The sequence below is a fragment of the Rhododendron vialii genome, chromosome 4a (assembly GCF_030253575.1).
Source record: "Rhododendron vialii isolate Sample 1 chromosome 4a, ASM3025357v1".
NCBI classification, from domain to species: Eukaryota; Viridiplantae; Streptophyta; class Magnoliopsida; order Ericales; family Ericaceae; genus Rhododendron; species Rhododendron vialii.
This window is the reverse complement of record NC_080560.1, coordinates 38,386,905-38,409,950: the sequence shown is the minus strand read 5'-3', so window position 1 is coordinate 38,409,950 and position 23,046 is coordinate 38,386,905. Positions and strand designations below refer to the sequence as shown.

Below are 23,046 nucleotides of genomic sequence, written 5' to 3'. Positions count from 1 at the left end.
ACGAAAGCTAGGAGAGCGAATTGGAATCAGAATAGAAACCCCTTATCGTCCTAGCCGTAGACAAAGGATACTAGCTAGCTAACACCAAGTATTCTGCCAGGAAAGTACAATCGCAAGAATCAAACTATAAGGCAAAATGATTTTTATACAATGAAGATCAATATAATTACATCAAAAATTTTCCTATCCCTACAATATAAAAAGTTACAGGTCCATCAAAAGTTCTAAAAATATGTTCAACAGAAGTTGACTTCTTTCCTTTTTGGAAAAATATAAACGTACGTTGACTTAGTGTCAATATTCTTTTTTGATAACTCCGTATCTGCTTTAATGGACCAATTATTAAGACAAATTTCACTAGCGTGAGCTCCGAGGATTGGTCTGGTTGGTTGGTGAGTTTGTTCCCCATACAATTAATCAGGATTCAATTTTGGGGTTAAGTCGAAAGAAAATAGTAATTTCTAGTGAATCGCTAATCCCGGCGTGGATGACCTACTTTTGACTGGACAGGGAAAGAGATTAGTCGACATAAGCAGCGGACACCCCTGATCAACAAACCCAAAAAAGAAGAAGAGAGAAGCGGTTGTTTGGGGAACATAAGGATCAAGCAATGGGATATGTTTGGAGAATGATAAATTTTTAAAACAGAATTATGTTTGGAGAATGATAAATTTTTAAAACAGAATTATGAGAGAGAGAGAGAGAGAGAGAGAGAGAGAGAGAGAGAGAGAGAGAGAGAGGGATTCGTTAGAAAAGCAGATGATTCCATTTGGATCTTCCAAATCAACAAATAAAATCTTGAAAGTTGGGGCAAATCGGATCGTGATTTTTCCCCCCTTAAACTACAAAAAAACGTTATTCCTCTATGTGATATAGGAGTATCAGTGATGTACCTAGTAATACCAAAAAAATGCCGTACATATATGCTCATATATTCCACGTAAAGCTGAAAAACTAATTGAGGTCTCGTGTTCATTCATCGAAAGCTCGTTTCAAATCGATGAACGCAGAGTTTTTTTCCTCTTATAGTACAAAATTTTCATAGCATTGTGTATCAGAATTCATAAATTTCTTTGCGAAATTTATAACTTTTGTATGAAGATTCAAAGCGTTTGCATGAAAATTCATAACGTTTGTTTCAAAATTAATAATAACATCAAGACAAAAACTCATAACAAACGTCATGGATTGAAATTAAGGTTGCGAATTGCTATCCAAAAGTTGTAAGACATTTATGTTTGAATTATTAGGCAAACTATTATGAACTCAAGGCGATTCAAGAAGTGCATATAATACACACCCAAATATAAGTATGTATTATAGCATTTCTTTTAAAAAAAATTCAAATTACTTGAGATCAGCTTGTGATCAATTCGATGAAAATTCCTTTGAGATTGGTAATAATCCAATCTTAAACATATTTCCAAAACTCATTAAGTTTTCCAACCACAGTTGAAATTGCTTGGCTCGTTTGTCAATCTTAATTCCTAGCTAAGGAAAGAGCTGCATAAAAATTGAAAACTAAACCAAACCACCCGTCTTGAATCAAATCCATGGATTGATCAGACTGGATTGCTGGCTGGACGATTTGTTTCTCATCGCTCAAAATAATTGTGGACCTCAACCCATCTGATAGGATATGCCGATACGGGAAAAGAAAAATGGAAACAGAAATCAATCGATGATATGTTGGGTATCCCGAAATTCAAGAAGAGGGGCAGAAGAAAGAAGCAAAAATGTGTGGTGTTTAGATTTGCTGTTGCAGCTGCTGCTCTATCCTCTTCTTCTTATGGCTTTAATAGGTTTTACCGCAATGAGTCTCAAGCTATTGGGTCTTTAAATAAGATCATGGATCCGATGTCGTGGTGATGATGAGGAAGTTATAAGCATAATCATGACTATGGAAGTTGAAGATGACGAAAGGGCAAAGGCTCCGGCTTCCCAGCATGATGGTTGATCCTTAGGTGTTTCTTTGGGGGTTATTTTGCCTTGGTTGGTTTTGGGCTTTTTCTTTTGGGGTTTCGCCAGCCAACTTCGGTTTGGTTTCTTCCCTCTTGGGGCCCTAGCAGCAATTGATTGTCAAAGTGAGGGGGTATTTTTTTGTGGTTATGGTCATGCTCTGATTTAATGTCTTATGCTTTGGGTCCCTTTAATCTTTGTAATTTATTTTCAAAGGTTAAATTAAAAAAATCACCGTTAAAAAAATGATAAAAATCAAGAACTGTAAGGTACACAATTGCTCATTTATTGGCTTATTAACCAAAAAAAAAAAAGTTAGAATTTTAAAAAATCACAAAATATTTTAGTGGGATCTAAGTTACTTCACAAGTCATTTTCTGATCGGCTGTATTTTAATCAATTACTACTTGCGATGGTGCAGTTGGCAAACCAATCTGATGTAGAGTTATCCAACAAATGGCAAGTCTGAAATGAATTGCTCTTTACCCTAAACAATTAACAGATGCTTAAAAAGGAACCAATTGAGAGAGAGAGAGAGAGAGAGAGAGAGAGAGAGAGAGAGAGAGATGCCCCATTTTTATTTCTTTCTTTCTTTTTGTGTGAACCTTATGCAACACCTAAGAAACCATGCAAAATGGTCCCCCATATACTACACTGTCCCCATTCTTCTTTTGGCTCATGCTTTCTTCTTACTAGTACTATACGTATAGAGAGAGAGAGAGAGAGAGAGAGAGGTGAGAGAGAGGGTCCCCCATCCTCTCCAACCCTAAAGTTAATCAGTTCTGTTACAATATTTAGAAGGGTCGGCTTCTCTGCACGCCCAAAATAGGACTACATCGTGCAGTTTGACCTTTACGTGTCCACCCGGATCCCTCTTTTCTGTTTATATTGTAGATCACAAACAAATGTATACCAATCAAGTGGTTTCGAATGTCCGATCAACTCAAACTTTTTGGTAGAAGTCTTATTGAATAATCTTGCGAATATGAACGGTTCAGATCATCGAAAATGAATTCGAACGAGCCCGTAAAGCTCAAACTTCACGCCCTAATTTCGAATGATCAGTCCGTAGAGACGCTTCATTCTATTTAACCCTCTCATCTAAACCTGCACTGCCCACCTGCATGGTGTTTAGTGGCGTGACAATATTCAATTTGCATCACCAGGGGGACCACTTTATGCATTAATATTATTTCGTAAAATATATATATCCAAATAAATGGAAAAAAAAAATTCCCACTTAAATTCCAATAAAAAAATAAAATAAACAAAACCCTAAATGCCCTTTTGATTCCTCTGCTTCGCACCTCTATTTATACCCATTCCACCCCCTCTATTCTAGGCGTGCTTCAGAAGATGGAGAAGAAGAAAAACACTTCCATAGGGCTATAGAGCTAGGGTTTCCCCCCTTTTCCCCCACAGGGAGATTTAATTCCCTAGTCCCTCCCATGGAGTGTGCACAGTTATCTTATCGTGCACCGCCATCGGTTGAAGCTGCCAGCATGATCTAAACATCTCTCCTTTGGTTTTGAGAGAAGATCAGATCATATGGTAGCTTCACCCGTTGTTCGTGCCACGAAAAAAGAAACCCTAATTCTGTCGTAACCCTAATTGCCAGACATACATACAGGCCCGTGAGTGTTTTCTCAATACATATATATATCCCTAAAATGGTATGTGGCTGATGTTCTTGTACTCTCTACTGCCGTTTCATTGATTTGGGGTTTAATTGTTTTCTCTCTTTATGTGTTTTTTATTTCCCGTAGTCTTATGCTGAAAATGTCAACACAGATGGGTTGTTAAAATTTGGAGTGACAAGAATTTTCGGATCCCGGGCGCGGTTCGATGATTCCGAGATCACCTCGTACTACTTTGTTTTAGAGGGTATGGATATGGATCTCTCTTTTCATGTTACTGTTTTTCGATATTGTAGGTTTATTTTCTATGGAGCGTAAAATGGATGACCTTTTGGGAACATCCGATAAAATTGGAACGGTACAGAGAAGAACTTAGAGCAGATACCGAATGCTAGTTGGATCGAAATGGCTCTTGTAAATCACCAGGGGATGGAAAAGTGGGGATCTTGAACCTTTTGGTATGGATTGTTATGAGATTTTTCGTGTTTTCGTCGGTGAGAAACTTGAGATTTGAAGTCTGATTTCTTCCCACAAGGAGTTTTTAGGAGGCAAAATGTATTCCAGGATAGATTTCATACCTAAAGCAAATAAATTAGTGAGATTTTTTGGTCCTTTTTTTGTTTGTTTGTTGAACTTCGATTTTGTGACCCTTGGCCTCATAAGTTTTGAGAAAAGGAGATTCAATCCTCAACATTTTACCGTCATTAGATGATGGCTTGTTTCTTTATGATTTAGGGATTTCATGAACCTGGTGGGATCAGAGAGAGAGAGAGAGAGAGGCTATGCCCAGTTTCCCAAATAGTGTTTTGAATCTTTCATCTGCTTTCCTTCTTGTTATCTTGGGATGAATGCTGCCGTACAGTAACGCCAGTTTATTTCTTTTCTTTTCTTTTGAAGGTTATGGGTGTTGTTTACCTTAGCACATTTAATGGTTTTCATAGCTAATCCTGATCTCCCGAGAGAGAGAGAGAGAGAGAGAGAGAAGATCTTGGAAACCATTTGGAAGAAGACATTTATTGAAAAAATGTCACTAGAAATCCCTCATGTCTTGTGATGGATCCCTAGATTGTTAATCTGCAAGAGTTCTCCCTGCCTAGGGTTTTTCCTCTTTCCAACATCTAACATAGCTTCATGCAAAGAGAAAAACATAAAGTTAGCATCTTGGCTTTCCATCAAGATGCTAATTAAATCGAAGTATCCGGATATGGTATTGGTGGTACGGCTGTATATCAACTATCAAGGCTATTGAATTGTGTCGGTCAATATGTACATATAATCATCGGTCTTGGAACTCCGGAGATGTCGAAAAAAATCCTGGTTTCCATCCAAATTCTAGAGTGGTCCTCGCAAAGCATATAACAGTACTGCATTTTCTTTAATAAAATGTTGTTGTTGTCGGTTAAAAAAAAAAAACAGTACTGCAATATGTCTATTGATCTTTCTATAAGGACATCTGCTATGATGAGAAAATAATAAAGGAAATTAAGAGATTTTTATTTTTCTTGATAACAGGGAATCTGAGATGACACTATCAACTGGGACAACTGGCTTGTCTCATGTGAAGAAGATATCTACAAAACAAAAGATGTCCAAGCAAAAGCATCTTGGCAGATTTTTGGTTGTGACTGGGGTTGGGGTGGTACCACTTCTTCTGCCCTATTTGTCATTTGATCTTAGTACACCTTTTCTGAACATGTACTGCCCAAGTCCCAAGTTTTTCCCACTCTAAAGAGAAAAGGGTTAGGGATGGAAGAAAAAAACACAGATAAATTGGACCCAAAAACCAAAAAGAAATCGGACCGAATTGGTGATTTGGTTTCTGGAGGTAACCGATTTGGTCCGGTTTGATTTTTAGTTTTTTTTTTTTTTGCTCGGCACACGAACGATTTTATAAATCTCGAAGGTGTACATTGAGATTTATTAAAACCGAAAGAATCGGTTTGGTCCGGTTCTCACCACCATCTGGTTAGCGACTGTAAATTGTGCGACCACTGTTTTTTTTTTTTTTTCTCATATCGTTAGGATACAAATAAAAAGAATTCCTACAAGTAAAATAATTTCATTCTTCATTCTTATATATGTATGCATTCATGATTAATTTTGGATCCCGCGCAGTTGGAAAATGTCAATCTATAAAAGTATGTGGAACGTCAGAACTTATTCACTTTGTTCTCTTCAATTTTTTGTTGAGAAAAGATGAAGATTGTGGTAGATAATTATACACTGATCAATAGTTAATGAAAACTGAAGTAGCTATTGAGAGAATTAAGTTTGAGAAATCAAAATTAAGCAAATCATATTTTAGAGAATTTTATTACTATGGAAAAATAGTGTTGCATAGCTTTGAAAAAAGGAATGCTAAATTGTGCTCTCCCACCCCTTATGGATCGTTGAAATTTTAGAGAGGAACCCCTAAGATCTGAAATATGATTATGCATTGTATAGAGAGAAAATAGTTTATGGCGAAGCCCATTTGTAGAAACTAAAATGGACAAACATTGATGTCATTAGACCCTGAAGTGCAGGGGTGCATGTAGTGCGCGATTCAAGCCGTCTGAAAGTGTTCGGATTTGCTAAAAATATTCTACAGGTAAGGTACTTTCTTACTTGTAGGATATTATGCAGGGTTCCCGGTTAAATGTAAATTCCCACTTCATAGTTTCTACCTTCCTTTGGCCAAGATGATCCACATTCCACACCCCTTTCACATTCTCTCAGTATATACCCATGAAATAAAAAACGTCAGTTACATTTATCTTCTTGACTTATTCCAAAAGTCTTTAAGTTTGTGTGTCATTGATGAATGTGAAAAGGGTTTGTTGCATGTCCCATTAGCTGCACATTTCCATTACAATGGCTTCTGTTGTGTTCAAAGAGCACTGATTTGAGGTTGAAATGTAAATTTTATGTGCTTTCTACAACCATTTATGTTGAGTCTGAACCGATTGTTATCGGGCATGGGATCGAACCTTAACCTTTTTAAGAGTGTTCTCGTCTCGTACTTTCACAGGCTCTCAATTCTACTTATGTATGGCGATTGGACATCTTTGTGGTGTATACTTTAGTACTCTTTTTCTGTCATCTTAGAACAACGACAGCGATCATAGACGTATAGCTCATATTGGATGAACCACATCATAAATCTTGCGCTTCTTTTTGATAGTTGGAAAACCTGCGATGGGCCAAAATAGACTACCACAATTAGGGACATAAGTGAGGACTGAGGTAATACACTACTTGTGTACTTAAACACCACAAGTAGAGTGTTGATTTCCAAACCAATCGTGATTAGCTCAATTTGTCAGAACTCCAGCATCTTAGTAGGAGGTCAAGAATTCAAATCTCCCCCAGGGCCGGCCTAAGGGTTTTTAGTGCTCAATACCCAACAAAAAAAGTGTGCCCATGTCATACTTAACAATTTTTACAGCAACAATTACAATACAAGAAAGCAAAACTAATATAAAGTTATACTAATCATTACATACGAACATAAAATACAAAGTCGCCAAATAGGCAAATACATATTATCTCAAGAACACATGAGTATCACTTGAATATTACTCGTGTTGCATTTCTAGAAACAAAAGTATTAATTAAATTTGTATAATCCACATCTTTCACAAAGTCATTTTCAATTGATAACACCGATAACCCATTTAGTCTTTCTTGTGACATGGTTGATCGAAGGTAATTTTTGATCAATTTCAACTTTGAAAAGTTTCTTTCTCATATAACATTAATCGGTACAGATTATGGGATGGTGGGTTGGGCACTTAGGCTTATAGGATGGTGGATTGGGCTAACTAATTACCTCAAATTGGGCATTTTTTTTCCATTCTATTTTGGGCTTAAAAAGAGTCCTACTCAAACTCAAGTACTAAAAATATTAGAATGCCCCTAAAATTAGGAATTTTTGGGATGCACAAGGCTAGACCTCTTGGGCTTTGGGGTTGGGCCGGCATTGCTCCCCACCTATATATGTGTGGGTGTTGGGGTTATTAGTTGAGTCGGGCGGGCTTATAGAGATCATGTTTTCAATTCGATATACGGAGTACTTTGATACTTGTATATATTTTCCTACCGCTCGTGATTAAAAATTTTTTTTGTTGATTTCCAGCACATGTATGTTGTGCTTGGTAGCTGTGGCTGAAGAGTGAAGATCTTTTAAGGATTTGGGTCAAATTGAATTTTTTTGGATCATCAAAATTAATAAATCATTGTGGATTTTCTTCCCCAGCTTGGTTTTCCACGTGATTCAATTACTGTCTACAAATGTTTACTACTAGGTTTGACCGTTTGGGGTTTGAGGCCGAGCACCCTCCCCCAAAATACAACTCCTTTCTCCACGTTCGGACGTAGGCAATTTTCGAACCACGTAAATACCGTAGTCTCTGTGTTTGTCTATGAGCATTTAGTTTAATTGTGGTTACAATATAAAGTACATAAACCCCGTTTCACTAAACTTTTAGCAATTTTTGTCCTTATTTAGTTTTTTTTTGGCGTCTGTTAGTTTTGCGTCAAACCTTTGTGGGTTATTAATTCGTCTCGACGAGACGAATCGGAAAAGTTAAAAAAATTACTTTTACCCAAATATTTTGAAAAGAGATTAAATTCTTTACACCGCCGCTGTAAATATTTATTTTCTCCAAATCAATTATATTGTGCCACGTCGACATGTTTTATTGATGGGGATCACTGTTTTGTAACGTGACACAATATAATTGATTTGGATGAAACAAATATTTACACCGGCAGTGTAAAGAACTTATTCTCTTTTGAAAAATAACCATTTTTTAGCCCAAAAATAGTCAAAAAAGTTGATTTTTTTTTTTTTGCTGAAAAGTGGTTATTTTCCAAAATATTTGGGTTAAAGTAATTTTTTTTTTTTTACCTTTTCGATTCGTGTTGACAAGAGTCAAGACGAATCGAAAAACCAAAAAAATGAAACGGAAAACTAACAAACGCGAAAAAAATTCAAATTAGAACAACACCAAAAAAAAAAAAAAAAGTCCTAAAAATCCTCAGTGGAACACCATGTATCTCTCAGTTGCAAGAACCTAGCCAAGTTTGCGAATAAGTACATTTCTAACTCTCCATACATGAACCGACCATTCATGTACCAAGTGCATGTATCTATTATAGTGATAGATACAAAAACGATCAAAAGAAGTACTGTATCATGCATGCCCTTCATTTCCTTCGCAAGTACATTTTGTAAGTGCCCTTTCCCGTACACATGTTATAAACATTCGACTATGATAAATTAGGGTTCCTGATTTTTTACTAAGTTTGTCATTAGAATGCCACAATATATATTCGCCGGAACTCGATTTCGTAAAACATCAGATATACTGTAGAAGATGTGGCAGTCGTAATATAATTCGCTCATTTATCTATCGGATGAGATTATTCATACTATAGAATTACATATTTCTAAGCATTAGTCTGACCGGTAAAACAGGGTTTTGATCAGTCTCTTCTGGTTTTCATTGATGCATTAATCTATTGAAATTCCTTCAGTGAAGAAAAATAATATGTGGCGTTAATGCCACGATTCTTTTTGTTAATGCCACGACAGTTCTGGTTGAGAGACTATTATGCCCTCCCTTCATCACTCTTTGAATCAGCCCTTCGTTCTGACAGTTCTGGTCCCTCTCTCTCTCTCATTTCATTTTGGGCATCTTCCATTCCAGATCTATTTATTTTGAGGGATCAGATAGTGGAGGAAACCAATTGGGGGTCGAAATATCTTAGGTCACCAATCTGAATATGATTTTGCAACCCTCATATGATACAGACCCAACCTCTTCTTTCCGCACAAAAGCAGCGAGATTGTTGGCGACTGGCTCCTTTCGCTCATGATGACAGTGTTTCTTCGAATTGAGCAATACCTGAGTAACATTCACTCAATTTCCATCTGCTATCTAAAGTGTTCTTACCGGCCACATGAAAAAGTAATTAAGAAGCTTCAGCATCAACGAAGTGTGGGCAGAGGAGAAAAAAATCACAGCTTTTCTATCGGCCTCTTCATCTTTATTCGTCTTGTGGACTGAAGAAATTTATCTCTCTATAAAAACAAACAATTAGTGCTCCAGTTTTCCAATGTCTGAATGTATAAATAGTTGCAAGTTCTGAGCGAGTATCTTGATGGGTTACGTTGGAGGGATGCAATCGAACGGGGATGGTGGTTTTTTTGAGGTTGGAAGAGAAATAAGGACCCCAAAAAAGGGAGATAACGGATGGAAGTGGGTTTCATTTTGCATATAGTTGTCGGAAAATAAGGGAATTTGATTGTCAAACATGAACTATAGATGACTCCCTTGTCACATTGGCTGAGCAAGGCGCACCGCATATCTAGGATAGGTTACCTGCTCCATAGTCAGTCTGTTTCTTATTTGTCTCTTCACGGGAGAGAGGTCGTCTCCGTCCTCAACCTCCACTTCTGACCAACTTAGGTGCAATCTCAGTTGGCCTGAATCTTTGCTCACTTCAAGTGTTTTTAATATGATCGCCCTCCTCCAGGCGCGACGCCGCTAATATACCTCAAAAAACCAATCCATGATTATCATTCAATAGATAGAATGCTAAAGTAACAAAGAAATTGGGTTGCCTACTGTCTAAAGTAAACCGAGCTTTCATGCATGGGCCAAGCACTAACCCAAAGGGCTAGCCCGGTACCTGCCAAGGGGCTGTTTGGTGTGGAATCTAGAGACCGTAGTCGCTGCCGGGCCACCCTATGTACCTGTCCACCCCACCAACAAGAGCCCACTAAGAGGAGGGGTTGGATATAAAGCTATTTGTCACGGGTTGGGCTCGAACCAAAGACTAGCCTATTGGGCAAAGTTACCTTACCTGTTACATGACACATCCATCCAATGTGAGATTGAGAGGCAGTGAGTGAGTCAGTGACAGAGAGCTTTCATTCTGATACTAGTGTCCGATAACCAGAAATCCCATTAATGATTTCAGCATATAAAGAACAAAGAATGAAGCTATGAACTTTCTCCTACTTTTTTCCCATTGTACAAGTCAATTGAGCATGTCTTGGGCTTCGAATTCGACTTGGAGTTTTCTTTTTTCGCTCAATAAATGGTTAGGAAGAGGTGACTAACTTATTGACCCCCTTTGAGCATGACTACAAGAGCTCCTAACCACTGAGGAATTTTCGACTGGAGGTGCACTTGCAAGATAGCCACATTCTGGACGGGACAACCCATTACCATAGTCACACAAGCAACATGTGGTTCATGAAGAGTACTACCAAAAAGTTGGTTCAAACTCACAACCACATGGAGAAGAGGAAGTAGAAGTTTCACCCCACCCCTTTGCTAACTCGGCTACCACCGTGGTACTTTCAACTTGTAGTTACAAAAGGTTGACGGTATTGAAACTTTTTCGCCGCAGAAGCACTATTGCAGACCAATTAAGTGTTCTTTCTTTCAACATTATACTGATCCTACCTTGTTCATTTCATTATTTCCCTCTTTTCAACGTCTTTTCCCTATTTGTTTAGTGTAACACATGTTGCGCGATTATAGAATTCTAGTTCTAGAAACATTCAACGAGAGGCATTACTTGAGTAATCATGCTCCGAAGGAAACTAAAGCTCTTGCTCTTTTATAATCACTGATCTAGATTGTAAACACTGCAGCTGCACGAATCATCATCCAATATACAAAGTGGCCACTATCAGATCCCTATATTTTCCCTAGCAGTAAAACATTACTCTTTTTACGTTCTCCTTCAGAGCTGGTAATGGCCGTACACCAGACTCTCTATTAGCATGAGTATTCTTGCCAACTTGACTGCCACCACCACCATTTTCTTGCATATCTGGTTCCATGTAGAATCTGGCTCTAAATGCCGCTAAATGAGCATAATATGCAGGTGGCACTGCACATACATAGCAAAAAAAATTCGTCACTGAGTTGACATACTGAGTTAAACAAAAAGGGTTGAAATATAATGGTTTCCATGTATGATTTGAAATCAGATATGCATAAAGTATTTTGGAGTATGATTTAAAATCAGATCTGCAATGGGTGTTTTGGACTCTCCGTTTGTAATTTATTCTATCAATCTTTACTGCCAATGTTTTTAAATCAGGATACGTATCGTGTATCATTTTTTCACTTATATAGTTCATATCGAGATACGTATCGTGTATCTTGAGATACGTTTGTTCGAAGAGTATGAGTTTCTCTTGTGTAGTTGGACAAGACAATAGTAGGGAAGGAGAGTATTTGTATTACACTTGAACTTAAACTTTTTTTTTGGCTTCGTACAAAATGGTTAGAGCATCCGCAGTGGAATAAACAAAAGTGAATAGTCAAAATATGCCACATCAGACATCAGATTTTGATTATCCATTTAAAAGTTGCTAAAATTAGAAATGTCAAGTCTCACATTGGTTATTTTTTGCTCATAATCAAAACCAATGGGACCATTGCTTCCTTCCCTGACTTTTCTCCAAACTTTTCCCCTTCATTTCATGTAAATCTTTTGGAAAACTAGTTTATGTTAAAAACAATTTTTATAAAAAAATATATGTTCTTGAAAAAAACAGTTTATTAAACAGTTTTTGGAAGAAAAAAAAAATAGCTTAAGTTAAAAATAGTTGGATAAAAAATAGTTTATGAAAAAAAATGTGTAAAAAATAGTTGTGTAAATACAAATTTTTTTAAAAAAAATAGTTTTAAAAAAAATTGAAGAAACAGTTTTTATAAAATAAAAAAAAATTAAAAAGTTCATATAAAGGCGGTATTTTTTTTTTAGAAAAAGTTTCTGAAAAGAATAGTAAGAATAGTTTTTTATAATTATTTTTTGAAAACATTGTTGAGAGAGAAGATTTTTGTGTAATGATGGGTGTACTTGATTGAAAAAAAGTGGAGATCACTAAATTTGAAAACATTGTTTGATTATCTAAAAGCCAAAATTTGAAGAGTTGCTAAAATGTTAAGTTTGGTTATTCCAATGTGAGAATTTTTTTGAGCAAACATTACTAATTTTAGCAACCTTTTGTTTTGCTTATTTCATTGTATTTCATTGTAGATGCTCTTAGAACTCATCTCTATTTGTACAACTCTTGGAAGACTCTATTACAAAGATATTTTCACACAAGTTAAAACTTTGAGGTAATTTTAGAATTACACATTAGACTAATTCTCACAAAAACTAATTTTAGAATTACACATGAGACTAATTTTAGAATTAAAGTTTCTAAAAACTAGATATTTATATCTTTTTCGATAATATCTTCATATTTAGGTTTTGTCAATTGGAACTTTGTCAAAATACTAAATTTAGTTTATATTTCAACAACGTTAATCATAATTAAAATATAATTAAGAAGTAGATATGCCTAATAACACCAACAAACTATGCTTACATTTTTAAAAAAAAAAATTTAAGATGCAAAATTTCAAGTGTCTCAACTGGGATCTATTACATTCAGTGGCGGACCCAGAAATTTGACATAGTGGGGGCATCAATTTTCTTTGTAATCGTAATATATGAATTACAATTAAACACATTCACACCAAACTAATTTTAGCAATCATGATAAAGTAACAATTTTAAAGTATATATGTATTTTAATAACCAGCTATTTGAGCAAACCTGCGCACCTCGATTATATGCATTAAAACAAAGTTATCACATGTTTATCATCTATTTTTCTATTATTAACTCTACGAGTATATGTTTCGGAAATTAAAAGTATACAAATGCAATGTGCGAGTTCATATTTTGCACAACACAAATGAAAAAAACAAATGGGAACGGGGGAATTGAACTCACAAGCTCACGTTCCCAATACTAGTTCTTTACCAATGCACCAAACAATGATAATTTGCAAGTATTTGACATATATAATATATATACACAAAATCGATTTTTTTTTTGTTTTTTTAAAAGGGCGTGGGGGCACGTGACCCCATGTGCCCTAAGGTGGGTCCGCCCCTGATTACATTAAGGTTTTATGTTCCCTTTGCTAGGAAAAGAAAAGTAAGACAATACAACTGAAGTGTTCTATCAAAGGGTTTAAAAGATGTCATAATTAAATCAAATGGCTTAGATTATTACATTTGGGGTTCTTCTTCTTGAAATAAGGTCCGACTTTTTTCGAATAAGTAATCATAGGATACGTATAGAATTAGGATACGCGCATAAATCGTAGGATATGTCGTATCGTAGGATTTTTATAAAAAAAAGAAACATGATGGGATATGTATCATTCTTCAAAGAAGACGATACAAATCGTAAGATACGTATCGTGTATCGTAGGTTTTTAACAAATATGCTTACTTTTGTTTCTGCTTCCTCAAGAAGTATGATTTGAAATAAAGACTTACCAACTGAGACGGAGCGAGTGCACCTTGCATATGTGTAACACAGATTGTTTGTCAATGATTGAATTCCATCTGCTGTAAAATTGTTCTCATCCCACAAAACATGGTAATGAGCAGGCCGACTTGTACCCTGATACGTTATATTCATAAATGAAGGAAACGAAATCAGTAGGTAACTTTGGAGTGGACTGCAAGGAAGCAAATATCCCACATCTAGTTTGGAACACAAGGCAATTTTACGGACATAGGTCCGTGGGAAAAGTCAGTGATCAATCCAAGTATGTTTTTCCATTTACAGACAAGAAATGGAAGAAACCATCTTCTGATAGCGACAAAATCTATACACACATTCCTGATCCGAATTCAGCCTTAGGGTTCTTTTCCCAGGCCATGAATGGAAGCAAAGTTACATGATATCGGGAGCCAACGGACCCAAATATTTTCTTGTTTCCCTTTTCGTAAAAATCTTGTGGTAGGGATTGCCAACTTTTAGCCTCTCCCAGCCACGCCAAATGAGCCACATTCTAGGACTAGCAACTCCACAGTCAAAATTCAAGAGGTTTTATCTTTCAAGATCAAGACGAAGATGTTTGTTTGAGTACCAAATCATCTAGCTAATAAGAAGTAACAGTCCTTTTTATTCCACCCGAACTGTTGGTTTTTCCTCATTTCCCGTAAAGAAGAAACACGTGACTGATGTCTCTCTTCCTACCCTATATGAAGTAAAAAGGGTAATCAAAGTTTTCACCTGAATCCCGGCATGACTGCAGAGGTAGAAGTCAAATTCTGTTGGATGACAGATTTTAGAATCAACCACAGTGCCTGAGGAGAAGAAAATGCACAAATATTCAGATAAATTTAAAATGACACAAATATTCCATTTAGCGCAGCGATAGAACTCAGTTTTCAATAAAAATTAACACTTTACCAGGTAAGATGTTTCCACTCTTGTCGGTGCTGCTACGGTCCCTATGATTGTTAGGAAATAATCTGGTGTGATGCCGTTTTTGCACCACAATGAAGGTCACCGGCGGTTGATAGTTCGGTTCTAATGAAGCACAAGCCTAGAAAGGAACCAAGGGATTGGGACCACAGAAATTTTTAATTTGTTTTACATCCGTATCAGGATAGTAGGCCAAACAAGATAAGACGAGACGAACCTTCCTAATTGCATCCAACTCGTAAAGCAGGACTTGATAAAACTGTCCTTCACTCACACCATCCCTGCTCGATTTATTCTCCAATTTAAAACATAAAATATATTGATGGATAAAAGTTCACAACATATACTGGATACATTAATATGCATTTGACAAACATAAATGATGTCTGACCGTAAAGCCAAGTATCTTTGGAGACACCTAGTAAGCAAGCACAAAGTACATGCCTAAATCTAATCCCTATGAACCATGTTTTGCAGCAATAAAATCACGTTAGAATCTTTGCACAAATAGTCTCTTTGAAAGGTTGTTTATGAGACGTAACAATCAGGCCCACATCTTTTCAGTGCCCACCGTCTAGGAACTTGACAGAAGGGAAAATGAAAATAGTGTCAATTATTTTAAAAGAGATCTTTATAAGTGCAACCTTGAGACTGCCCGCATCAAGAGCGCCAGAAAGATACTCATCAGTCAATGCAAGTATGCAGAATTATAAAGTGTACTAGGATAAAGAAGCATCAGATAGAACAATGCAATTCCAATTCCAATTCCAATTCCAATAAATACATGATTACGGATTACTATAATTCTAACCTGTAAAATATAATCCTCAATGGCTTCTGCCCTGTTGCCTTACGAAATGACACAAGAAGATCCCTACACAAACAGAAATTAATGTAAAATTAAGTGCCAGAAAAGAGACGAGAACAAAAATTTCTATGAAGAAACCCGTGAAAGAAAAAGAAATAAACCATACCTGATCATGCCACCACTAACTGTGCCTCGGACAGGATCATGCCATGTTTTGTACAAGTCTTGTATGAGTTCCTGTCTATGAGCTTGAGCACAAACCAATCCAGCATACTTTGTGACTTCAGGCCAATCCTGAGAAGCTACTACCTACAATCACCACAAATCCATCACCAACCAAGGTCCTTGATGATAATCTCCAAGGCGTTAGAGGGATGTAATAACAATCAAATTTCCAGTTAAGGAACTATACAGCAGCTATTGAGGGACTTGAGTCTTCTCCATTCTCTGGGTGAGTCACGTCTGCTCCAAATATAATAGTCGGTATGTCACTAACTAACGGTATTCTACAGCTGATGGCATCCAAAAGAACTGTGTTTCGACCACCCATCTGCACCAACAATGTAAACTATTCCAATGTCAGTAACTAATAAATAATCTGTGCATGCTATAAGAAAGAATAACAAGTTCAGGAAAAGGACAGCTATGAATGACGGGAAAATTAAGAAATACGGAAGGGTAATCCCCATTTCTCCCAAGCTGACAATTTCACCCAAAATTAATGGAAGGAATTTATGGTATTAGATAACTCTTTGCGCAATCATATCACACCTTAACATTGATTTTCAATGACACGTTAGCCAGGTATTGCTTGCTAATCTTGAAAACATGTTTTGTCAGACAGCATTGTGATATCAAACCAAGTTCGGTTTCACATATTCGCTTTATATCACCTGAAAATGGAGAATCAGTTCAAGTTCAAAACGTCAATTAAGGGCTAAAATCTCCAATTTCAGACAACTCAAATTAAGCAAGGTCATACCATAGAGGGATCCGTTGTTGTCTGGCAAAATAGCTAAAAGAAGCTCCAATTCTTTTCCTTTCAGTTTGTTCATGCTTGCATGATATACATGCTTCAATGCTTTCTCTACTTGCTCTGGCTTGGCATTGTAGATTGGAATCACAGGTTCTGGATTGAATTCCTGAAAACAGAAGATTACAACTCGACTCCAGCACAAAACCAGGAATTGTTTGATCTAAAGTAACATGGAACAGATGTGTTGTATACCATGCCAGACACTTGACACATTAGAGCCAGTTCATTACAAAACCCCCGAGCAACACTCTCTTGCACACCACGTGAGAAGTTGATGCATGCCCATCGGTTGACTGGCATCCCATTAATCATTTTCTGTAATCGACAGTGAGAGTTCAATAAGTGGATAATGCTAAGAATGAACAAACCACTGTGGTCGCACTCAAAAAACTTCAGAGCAAACTATGGGAGAAAACCAAAGAGTAAGTTAGACACATAAATTGAATCGCAGTTGAGATTTTTTGTTGATTATGAAGGAGATGGAACAATAAATGTATGTTGTAAATTTCCTAATAGAAGTTATATGACTCAACGAGAAAAGGGGAAACAAATTTACCATTACCTTGTTCATCATATTCCATTGACCAACTTGAGGCAAACAATCCTTTTCCTTCCCAGTTTCATGATATTTCAGCTGCAGAGGAAGATGGTACTATTAGTAAAACACTCACACCTAGTTAAGAATTCATTTGAAGTATGATCTTACCCAAGGAGCAGGGAGTACTCGTGCCTCCACAGAAGCTAGTTTTTCGCTGATCTTGATTCCAAACTCATTAGCATATGGGTCTTGATCATAAGCATTGTGTTGGACCGTCTAAGAGCACAAAAGAGGAGAATCAGTTGCTCAAGCTTAGTCAACTTCCAAAAGAATCACTAAAGTGAAGTCAAGAAGAACCATGCTCTCTCTTTAACTGTACGAGGCCTTTGATTGGATATAGAAAATTCAGATTCTTTTTTCTGATCCGCACAACAAGTTGTAAATATATTACAGCCGAATTGGTAATGTCATATTCTTCTAGAAGGTACTAATTTACATATGCATCAGCAAAGGACAAAACCAATTCCGTTAACATCTCTCAGACACCAAGGGGAAACAGAAACTGCAGAAGCCAATCAGGACCGTAACACCAAAAGTCTACCTGCAATATGTCATTTTCTCGATCCCTTGGCCTCTGGCATGTGACTTTTAGAAGAGCTGTAATTTGCTTCTCGTTCAACCTTTTGGTATATCGCTGCCCCTCAACAATCTTACAGGCCTGGCAAAGGAATATGTTTAAGTACCACACAATATTTTTAAAAGGAGAATACAGTAGTCAAATGGTAGAAATTCGAAACACGTAGTGAGCATTCACCTCCATAGGCAAATAGTTTGCCTTCTTCTGGTTTCCTACTTGAAGGCAAGGAAGATGTGTATGTTGAATTGTGAAGCCATACATTTCTTGAAAGTATTCTACCACTGACTTCATGGTTGAGTTGTCATCAACAGGAAAGCTGAAGGATATGACATTCAGTTTTCAGACATTTAGTAACAATCCTCGGGTTGCGTTTGGATCTTGGATTCGTGGAGGTAATTGCAGAGGAGAAAGAAAAACAAAGAACAGAAATTATCTTCGCAAATTGCTCACTTTCTTTACCTTTCATAAGTAACCACAAATTAAAGATTCAAGCACAGCATTAGAGAAGAGAAACAAAATTGTAAATAGTTTGATTCTAGTTGAACATGCTAAAAGAACAAGAAGAAGGACATTAATGATTAAGATAGCCCACAGCCTATGCAGTATGTGGCTATCAAATAGACTGAGCAAGAAACAGGATTTTTGCAGCAACTCCCATTAGTCGCATGTAAAATGACCTTTTTAGTTTCATTACTGTAGTATAACCCCTTCTTTTCTTTGCATGGACTACAATACAAGTTAGATAACTTAGAATCCAGAAGAAAATTATGTGCAGAGACAGAGAGCTCACACTAGTTCTCTTGTGGGTTGAGAAGTTAATCCTGAAACCCGGTACTTTCTCCGGACATTACCCCTATGTGTTACTTCGACTTTCACTCCTCTAAGGCCCTTCTTGATCTGATACAGATTTCAAGGAAAATTCCAGATCAAATAAATTACGAGGTAAATAAATCTAGCCCATGCCACCAAAAACAGATCACTACCTTTACACGGTCAGCATCAGACAATGGCCTCGAGATCACATCTTTACCTAGAAGCTGGGCAACAAACTCTATTACAGGGAGAGCCTCAATAAAGGCAGCACAAGCCATATCTGTAAGATGAGGTAAAAAGAGTGATCCGTCAAATTATTAAGAAGAAGAAGACTGATAACCCCATAAATTTTTTGCACAACAAAATCGGAAGTACAGTATCCTTACCAATATTAAGGGATAATCCCATCTGGGTAGGTCTAATACTCTGGTAGAATCCACACCATGATTCCAAACCCTCGCCAAGCCTTTGTGGTTTCCGAATATCTGGTGAAACAAAGGATCTCCCGACAGGGCAGTACCTTTTAAAAGTGCATTATGTGGTTCACAAGATATCAGTTTGGGCTAATGGAATCGATTGAGTTCACTTTTTACATGTTCCCAAGTACATCAAAAATTATACCTTTTTGTTGACAGCTCCCTCAAGACAATGTCCAGAATTTGAAGAGCTTCTTGCGGAGCATCAACACGCTTACCCGCAAGAAATTGGCCCAAATGATGCATGTTTGCCCTTGCAACATACTTGATGACCACTTTGTACTCCCTCTCTCTTCTGGAAATTTGAACAAAGATTCAGTTGAAACAAGTACCGTAGAATTACAAAAGACAATTGTTTCGTTGCCATTTCAGACTTCGTTTTCCATAAAAATTCCCAGAAACTTGATTAATTGATGGATTTCAAAAATTGCTTTTCAAGTAATCTTTTATGAAGAAAAAAAACCCATTTTCGACGAGACGTCAAAATGACACTTCCCATTGTCGACAAAACTATTTTCACTCCTAGATAAACATAATATCACCTATGAGTGTTTACATATTCAAAGATAATTCCGAGATGTGTTTTAAAAACCTGATTCTGAGACAACAATGGAACAGTCGAGATTAACACTTTCGCATTTACGTGTGTTGTGATGTCTTGCATATATTCTCGAGAGTCCAGACTAATTTGTAAGGGTAACTGGGTAAGAACTACTGTAAGAACTCCAACCAGTACAGAGAATGGCAAAAATAATTACCACAAATCATATTTTGGTAAGAAAGAGCAATAAATTCTTACTTAGGACCATTGATTCCATCCTCTTCATCAACAACTTTAACGTTGAACTCCTTCCTAACAAAGGGCAGCTCACCGGCTGTGTAAAGACTCTTTCTACCATCATAAGCTGGCAATCTCTTCCCCAAGTCAGATTCTTTGTACACTTTCACGAGTTCTGCTATGATAGCTCGGTTCACGGTTCTCGATACTACTTCTGGAGTTATGGTAACCTGTTTGAGAGTAACAGGACACGGCAATAAGAACAATTTAAAATACCCATAAATGCTAGGATTTAGCAAAGGACAAAGATAAAGCAGAAGACCTGTCCCAATTTTATCTGCAAATTTTTAAGAAGAAAACAACACCCAAAAAAAACTGAATAAAAAAATTAGTACGTTTGTAGTATGTTTAACAGGTGTGTTTCTTAGAGGAAATCCAAGAAAGAAGATAGATGGCTTACATCATACTGGGTCAAATCCTTGTTTGGTAACTCTGCAAAGAAGTGGTTGGCCTTCACAACACATTTTGTTCCAAGTTGCCCAAACCCAGGCCTAGGAGCAAAATTCAAAGACTTTCTTGAACAAGGAAAACCCAAACCCATCTCCACTTCACATGAGTTGCCATTGGTCCCATTCTCAATTGACCCATTTGGTATATCAGCTTCCACATCTCCGGTCAGCTGGCCGGGACCCGCCTTATGCTCTCCGGTGCAAGGCCGCGAGCTGGGCCGCATAAAAACGTCAGCTTGGTCCGATTTCCGGCCGCCTCTCCTCCTCCTCCTACCTCTATTCCTTGAAGGAGGTGAGGTCTGGTTATGGAGTTTAGTGTTTTGGGGTTCTTGGGCTGGTGGGCCTTTTCCATTTTGGGCAGCTTTGGAGGGTTTCTGAACTTCATTCATGGTGTTTTGCAACTGGGGTTTGATCACAATGTGTTTTTCTGAGCTCTCTTTCATCTGCCTCATAGGCATGATGACGATGATGTGATGAACAGTTTTGCTTACTGAAACAGCTTTGCCAAGACCCCAAAGACTTGTTCAAAAGATATTTCGTTCACCAAATGGCACACACAAACAGCTGTCTCCTTCCCAAATCTTCACTCTTTTGCCATTTTTAGTTTGTAAGGCTATTTTACAGGAAAACCAGAAACAGAAACGAGGAAATATGTCAGCAAAATGACCAAAAAATAGCAAAAAGATACACATGTGGAAAACAAAGAAGACAATGCATCAAAGTTCCACACTCAAAATCAGAAGGGTACAGTTCAAAAAATCAGCATTCATTACAGTACCACAAGGCACACAACCATTACTTTTCCTAAGCAAAATAGAAAAACGAACCTCTCACATTTGATTCAACAACTCAACCAAACATACCCCACAACCAGAAACTAATAATAAAATAGAAGAATCAAGTACCCATTAAAGCAAACAGATTCAAAGGAGAAAAACCCAAATTTCCTTCCCAGCAGAAATCACTTGTGGACTGGGAAAAGAAAACAAGTAGATAGAGACAAAAATTAGGCCATTGCCTAAAAACAAACCCTCTTCGATACTTCTGTTGGAATTTCAAGACCCAATGACCATGGATCGCCAAGACAAGAACCTAGATACAGAAACAAATGTTTATTTAGTATTACATTCAGGTGGTGGAAATACCCAGAAGACAAAAGCATTATTTCACAGAGTCCCCAATCCAAAACAGAAGATCACAAAATAGAGGTAAAAGGCCAAGTTAATAAGACACAACAATCACATATACATACATATGTGGAAATGTGAAGGCAATATATGACTGCTCAAGAAGTGAATAAAAACACCTAGGAAAAAAACAAAAGGCCTAAGTCCCTAAGTAATAAAGTATTCAAATGCAAGGGTAATGTAAGCTTTGAAAAATTGGCAGTAAAATCACCATCTCAAGATAACCCAATTTCACTGCTACATAGAAAGTGACTTGAGAAATGAAAATACACCCAGGAAAGGAACAAAGAAAAGAGTTGTACTCACCCAACTTAACACAGTGACCGTTGAAACGGAGAAGGGCTTTTAAAGACAAAAAAAGAAAGAAAAGAAAAGATGATAGCTTGAATCCACCAAAGAATCGGCTTTAATCAGAACCTCAGATTCAGAAAGTGGAGGTATAAAAGATGGGTTTAATAGCTTTAGTTAAAGTGCGCGTTGACTGACTCGAACACTTCGTTATAAAAAAAATGGTTTTTTGATGGGTTGAGATTCAGACCGGAGCAAGGAGAGAGAAGAGACAGAGGGGAGAGAGGGGGCAGGGGGTGATGATGACGATGAATCTTTATACACGCATGCAATTTGCTTTTGGTGCTTTCTTTATCACGTGTAAAAGGCTAGTAAAGGGCCTGCCCCGGTTTTTGCTTTTTCTGTTTTTTTTTTGTTTAAAAACTTGGTCTGTTTCTCTCTCCTAAGCAAATCCATCTCTCCAAGGCATAAACGCCTCTCTCTCTCTCTCTCTCTCTCTCTCTCTCCTCAAACCTTGTTAGTTCTTCCCTCCTCCTCCCTTTGGGCTCTGGACTAGTGCCTCGGGGACTTTAATCTATGCAAATGGAGAGAGAGAGAGAGAGAGAGAGAGAGAGAGAGGGGGGGGGGGGGGCCGCTGTATAGACTATAGTCCAAAAGAGCCCACAGTGGTTTAATATTAAAAGCAATCATACACAGAAGAAGAATAATTCGAACTTGCAGTCCTCTTCCCTGCAGACATCTCAATACATGCTCTCTCCCTCTCTAGATTTTTCTCCCTCTTTATATGAAGAGATTTTTACAGTTTTTTTTTTTTTTTTGCTCTAGCCCCAAAATCAAAATTTTTGCACTCACCCGTTTTGTTTTGTTGATTGGGAAAGGTGTAACGGTCGACTGAGAAGCTGTATGCCGAACCGGGTCCGCTTTTTATGGGCCACAGCGTATGCCTCGTTTATGTTCTCAATTTTTGGTCATATATTTACACGAATTTCTTTACATCACTTTGTAATTTGTGTGAGTCACACGCATGGATGGTAGGGTATGCACACGAAGCTTGTGCAAGCCGAGAAATCATTCCTTGCTCTTCGGGC

The 23,046-nt window shown here is 37.3% G+C and overlaps 1 protein-coding gene and 1 long non-coding RNA gene across 5 annotated transcripts; one reads left to right on the top strand and one right to left on the bottom strand.

The window, feature by feature from the left end:
- Positions 1-3,230: 3,230 nt before the first annotated feature.
- On the top strand, positions 3,231-5,009 carry LOC131324232 (uncharacterized). The gene is made up of 2 exons (XR_009199270.1): positions 3,231-4,500; positions 4,561-5,009. It is a non-coding gene; the product is annotated as an uncharacterized LOC131324232 (long non-coding RNA).
- A 6,183-nt stretch (positions 5,010-11,192) lies between these two features.
- LOC131324231 (protein argonaute 10-like) lies at positions 11,193-22,702 on the bottom strand. Of its 4 annotated transcripts, none has more exons than XM_058356116.1 (22): positions 21,977-22,702; positions 20,435-21,096; positions 19,996-20,204; positions 19,342-19,491; positions 19,107-19,240; positions 18,891-19,000; positions 18,698-18,804; positions 18,085-18,223; positions 17,872-17,988; positions 17,439-17,546; positions 17,295-17,366; positions 16,925-17,047; positions 16,679-16,838; positions 16,468-16,589; positions 16,109-16,246; positions 15,863-16,005; positions 15,700-15,762; positions 15,106-15,169; positions 14,874-15,009; positions 14,694-14,767; positions 13,949-14,075; positions 11,193-11,489 (listed from the first exon to the last, which is right to left on the bottom strand). In XM_058356116.1, exons 2-22 carry the CDS (start codon positions 20,939-20,941, stop codon positions 11,305-11,307), a joined length of 2,988 nt encoding a protein of 995 aa, XP_058212099.1. In that variant the 5' UTR covers positions 20,942-21,096; positions 21,977-22,702; the 3' UTR covers positions 11,193-11,304. The 4 variants fall into 4 exon arrangements, with proteins under 4 accessions (XP_058212099.1, XP_058212098.1, XP_058212102.1 ...); XM_058356115.1 differs by lacking the exon at positions 21,977-22,702 and adding an exon at positions 21,629-21,746; XM_058356119.1 differs by lacking the exon at positions 21,977-22,702 and adding an exon at positions 21,514-21,572.
- Positions 22,703-23,046: the final 344 nt, after the last annotated feature.

Bases quoted from the DNA above. Each gene is read 5' to 3' on its own strand.
- LOC131324231 (XM_058356116.1), bottom strand. From the start codon at position 20,941: ATGCCTATGAGGCAGATGAAAGAGAGCTCAGAAAAACACATTGTGATC. The intron at 19,001-19,106 runs GTAAGGATACTG...CTCATCTTACAG, and splicing joins GGGATTATCCCTTAATATTG to ATATGGCTTGTGCTGCCTTT. The intron at 18,224-18,697 runs GTGAGCTCTCTG...CATATCCTTCAG, and splicing joins CAACCCACAAGAGAACTAGT to CTTTCCTGTTGATGACAACT.